At 33.1% G+C, this 5,224-nt stretch overlaps 1 protein-coding gene across 1 annotated transcript; it reads right to left on the bottom strand.

Moving 5' to 3' along the window:
• Positions 1–291: 291 nt before the first annotated feature.
• LOC114755114 (cytochrome P450 71D10-like) lies at positions 292–5,224 on the bottom strand. The gene is made up of 5 exons (XM_028943989.1): positions 4,343–5,224; positions 4,141–4,242; positions 3,506–3,970; positions 890–970; positions 292–771 (listed from the first exon to the last, which is right to left on the bottom strand). Exons 1-5 carry the CDS (start codon positions 5,222–5,224, stop codon positions 292–294), a joined length of 2,010 nt encoding a protein of 669 aa, XP_028799822.1.

The following is a 5,224-nucleotide window of genomic DNA, read 5'->3' on the forward strand; positions in this document are numbered from 1 at the left end:
ACAATACTCTGTTTTCATGACACGTGGACGCTTAGTTGTCACTTAGTTGGCTATGTTAACAGAATATAGAAACCGTAACTAACAGCAGGTTAGAGATATAGCTCATAATACTAACTTTAAGAACAGCTTTAATGTTGTCAAGAGATAACTGGATCTCAAGGTCATTGTCCTCTTGAATCTTGAGAAGAACATCAACTAGATCATCCTCGACTTCTTCAAAATTATCTCCTTTCTTTTCTTTGTGTTCTCTAATGATTTCATCAAACACTCCATCACAATCTTTGTGCAACTTCATGTTCGATCTCTCATCCCAGTGATGACACTAATAAATTTCAGCAAAGGATAGAAATCATCAATGGATAACCCAGAGCCTAGCTTTATTGATTCTTCCATTGTTTGCAGCAAGTATTCTACATTCTTTGTCTTTTTTCCACAAGCCGCTCTCACAACTACATAATTCATGAATGCGTAGATTTTTCCACTAAGATTCATGACAGAACCTTCATGTTCAGAGATATCCCTCACAAGTGCTAATACCTCCTCTTCCCTAATTTTCTTGAATGATTGAACCCTTCGTTTGGAGAAAAGCTCTAAAGTACAAATCTTTCGAAGTTGCCTCCAATAGTTTCCATAAGGGGAAAAAATGATGTCTATGCTACTGTAGGTCAAAAGATCAGAGGCAAGATTTTTGGGCCTATTTGCAAAGATTTGATCATGGGTCTTCATTATTTCTTTGGCATATTCTGGTGAAGACACTATGATATGAGAAACCTGTCCAAATTGAAGGTTCATGAAGGGCCCGTACTTGCTTGCAAGATTTGTGAGAGAACGATGGGGTAGTGAGCCAGCAAGTTGGTGTAGGTTTCCGATGAGAGGTAATTTCCATCACCCTGGAGGTAGGTTTTTGGAGCTTATGGATCACAAAGAAGCTGAAGAAAGTGAAGAAGATGATAGAATATGGGATCTGTATCTGCATATTGAAGGAATGGTAACTAAAGCTATCTGAGAGGTTTTGCGTTGTCAGCCTGATTTTATAACTCAACAATTGGAGTTTTTGAATTATAATTTATACATACGTAATGAAGATTGACTGTATGATTTATCCTTTACTCTTTGTTTTAACGTATATTTCACGCCATTGAATTACTACAGTACTTGAAGGGGGAATATATACATGTTCTGTTTTGCAATGTGTCATATCACCATAAGTAAATAGATGTAATGTTTTCCAGTGATCTTATATCATAGAAAAACCCGTTATAAGTTTTCTTTTCTAATTCTTAATTACTCTTCCGGTTCTAAATATAAGACCTTTATACTAATAACATAATATGAAAAGTTAGTCTATTTGTTTATCAATTAAATAACCCCTTATAATTAGGATAGGAAAAATTGTAAAAAAAAGACCTTGAAAATTGAAAAATTACATGCATAGACCTATTCATAAGAATTGTTGTCATTTACTTACCAATTGTTGTTAAAACTCATACTAATATTGTGATGGTTCCCTATTCATATTTTTTTCCATTTCCGAGGTCTTTTTTCTGATTTTTCCTTTAGGATAAGCTTTGCACCCATGTGATGCACGTGACATTGTGTGATTGTAGTACATTGTCCTTGGGCCTATTTGGGACAGTGATGACAAATACTTATAAATTCAAAACAAAACTCATCTTACATAATTATCTCGTATTTTGTAAATTATGATTAAAAAGCTACTAATAAATTATTCCAAACAAGTCCCTTATGCATCATGGCTTCTACTTTCGTCATCTATGGAAATTATTGTCTATCATAGAAATTATGGGACCATTGTTTGTTGTCGTGTGTGTGTCCGTTTTTAAACCAAAATATAAAAATTATATTCAATTTAATTTATCAGTGGTTTAGGTTAATGAATTTGCTGCCCTGCCCTGTGTATGCGCGCAAATAATTATATATAGAACTCGTTCCTTAACGGCCCTGGCCTCATGTTGGATTTGTTTTCAGGTTATTCAAGCAACAAATATATATTTTAATCAAAATCTAAGTCTTACCACTCTCGCCCTTCTTATAAATTACTTACAGGGTGTTTAATGATTTCCCCCCAGTTTTACTCTTAATAAATTCTGGTTAGAAAGAGAGAAAGAGATGAGAACGATTTGTGAATTCAGAGAGAGAAAAAACTTTAATAAGAATAAATTTAAATTTTTTTTTATCAATTTAATACTTTTCTTGATATATGAGAATGAATTATAAGTAACTTATAATAAGGATTAGAATGATATTTTTTAATATATAGAGTATTTTATGAATTGTAATGTCAATTAATATCTTTCAATTTAAAATGTCTCCATAAGTATATTAAAATTGCTTTTTTGGTTAAAGTATATTTTTAGTCTTTTAACTTTACACAATATTTTCTTTAACCCTAAAACTGGTAACAAAAAATGATAATATTAAACTCTTGAATGCTGATAAAACATTACTAAATATTAACATATTAAGTTTAATATTCAAAACAACCATGATTGTTACAAAAAATCATACAAGGCTAACAATTATGGAGTTAAAGGACTAAAAATAGACTTTTTAAAGTTAAAGAACCAAAGTGAAACCTTACATAAAGTTAAAGGATCAAATATATACTTTAGCGTACTTTTTCCCCCCATTTCATTAATATGATTTATTCCTCATGTATTAGTTAAGGGAGTATGATTATTTACTGTTCCATGTTGTTGGGAGAGGATTGCTCATCCCCTTCATTTTATTTTCTAATCAGCAGACTAAGATCTGAATGATCTAGATTTTAATACTTATCACGCTTAATGAGTACCAAAACTCATTTCGACTAAGATCTGAATGATCTAGATTTTAATACTTATCATGCTTAATGAATACCAAAACTCATTTCAAAATGAAGTAGCCATGACAATTAGAAATTTTTAAGACACTTGCAAGAGCAAAATTGTTTCGTTCTTTTGTACAGTTTATGATCACTTTTTTTTTTAATCTTTTGCTTAACTCGCTTAAAAGTTGGAAAAGAATGTCATGCTCCGGCATGTTAATTAAACAATGTTTCATGCTTGACTGTCTGATGCATTAATGGCTCAATGCAAACACTTTTGGGAGCATATTCTATATTAATAAAAAAGATATTGAGCATCATGCTCATCTTAATCTAAGAAATAACATATTAATTTTGAATGGTTCAAATTTAATTTAATTATTTTTATATTTTAAATAATTTTTAAATTTGGATTATCCATTTTAGATCACGAGTGATCTTTGACACCCAGTATTCATCACTAGGATGAGCATTGAATGATAACCTATCATATAGATGAATTTTGTAGTCATAAATTTTATAGCACTAAATTGAAACTCAATTTCAATCTACAATTTTTGTTTTTATTTTTTCCTAAATATTAATGCAAAGACCACATCTTCAAGACACACACACACATATATAATCCTAAGGGAAATGGCGAATAGGAACTACATTCAGATTGTTTTTCCTTCTTACCGCAGCTCCAAATGACTCATCCATGTCCATTTCCTCAGGCTTCATTCTACTGGGGAGTTTCCAATCAAAATGGTAAAGTAAATTGGAAAGTAACAATTCTAGAGTAGGTATAGCAAATGTAATTCCAGGACATATTCGTCTTCCCGCGCCAAATGGGATGAACTCAAAATTTGAACCATTGAAATTGTAATCAACCGTTGTATCAAGAAACCTTTTGGGTTCAAATCTCTCTGGTTCATTCCAAATCTTGTGATCTCTTCCAATAGCCCAAGCATTAATAATAATCCTTGTTCTTGGAGTTATCTCATATCCATTGATTTTACAACTATTACTATTCTCTCTGGGAACCAACAATGCCCCAGGTGGATGCAGTCTGAAGCTTTCTTTGATAACAGCACCTAAATATTTTAATTGATGAAGTTCTGATTCATCGACAAATCCTTTGCCTCCATAGATTCTTCTTACCTGAAAATCCAATATATGAAGTCTCATGTAAAGACAAATGCTGATAATTTCAATTTTTTTACATGTATATCAATAAATAAATAATCCAGTATACTAATAATTAATCATATTTATGCACACGAAGTCCACAAAATCATAATACGTATTCAGAATTCTAATTTTACTTGTACCTCTGCTTGTGCCTCTTTCATTGCCTCTGGGTTTTTCAGTAATTCTGACATTACCCATTCAATTGTAGCTGCTGATGTTCCGGTTCCAGCAAAGAAAACATCCTGAAAAAGGATTCACAATTGATTAATTAAAAGGATGTTCATTTCTTTCATCATTAATTATGTAACATTTATATGATATAAAGTGCACACACTAACGAACTTTAAGAACAGCCTTAATGTTGTCAAGGGATAAGTGGATCCCAAAGTCATCCTCCGCTTGAATCTTGAGAAGAACATCAACTAGATCATCCTCGACCTCTCCAAAATTATTGCCTTTCTTTTCTTTGTGTTCTCTAATGATTTCATCAAGCACTTCATCACAATCTTTGTGCAACTTCATAACTCGAGCTCTCATCCCAGTGATGACACTAATAAATTTCAGCGAAGGATAGAAATCATCAATGGATAACCCAGAGCCAGCCTTTATTGATTGCTCCATTATTTGCAGTAGATGTTCTACGTTCTCTGTCTTTTTGCCACACGCCGCTCTGACGACTACATAATTCATGAATGCGTAGATTTTTCCACTAAGGTTCATGACAGAACCTTCATGTTTAGAGATATTCCTCACAAGTGCTAACACCTCTTCTTCCCTTATTTTTTTGAATGATTGAACCCTTCTTTTAGAGAAAAGCTCCAACAGACAAATCTTTCGCAGCTGCCTCCAGTAGTTTCCATATGGGGAAAAGATGATGTCTGTGCAATTATAGGTCAAGATATCAGAGGCAAGACTTTTGGGCCTATTTGCAAAGATCTGATCATGTGTCTTCATTATTTCTTGGGCATATTCTGGTGAAGATACTATGATATGAGAAAGTTGTCCTAGTTGAAGATGCATGAATGGTCCGTACTTGTTTGCAAGATTTGTGAGAGAACGATGGGGCAGTGAGCCAGCAAGTTGGTGTAGGTTTCCTATAAGGGGTAATTTCCATGGCCCTGGAGGTAGGTTTCTGGTGGGTTTCCTGGAAGAAGATAGCTTGCGGATCACAAAGAAGAAGCAGAAGAAGATGAAGATGATTGAATATGGGTTCTGCATTTCCAT

This window comes from Neltuma alba, unplaced genomic scaffold (assembly GCF_004799145.2).
Source record: "Neltuma alba isolate B1F8T4 unplaced genomic scaffold, ASM479914v2 tig00010231_pilon, whole genome shotgun sequence".
In the NCBI taxonomy this organism is placed as follows: domain Eukaryota; kingdom Viridiplantae; phylum Streptophyta; class Magnoliopsida; order Fabales; family Fabaceae; genus Neltuma; species Neltuma alba.

Bases quoted from the DNA above. Each gene is read 5' to 3' on its own strand.
- LOC114755114 (XM_028943989.1), bottom strand. From the start codon at position 5,224: ATGGAAATGCAGAACCCATATTCAATCATCTTCATCTTCTTCTGCTTC. The intron at 971-3,505 runs GTAAGAAGGAAA...TTCAATATGCAG, and splicing joins ATGAGTCATTTGGAGCTGCG to ATACAGATCCCATATTCTAT. The intron at 772-889 runs GTGATGGAAATT...CAATTTGGACAG, and splicing joins TCCAAAAACCTACCTCCAGG to GTTTCTCATATCATAGTGTC.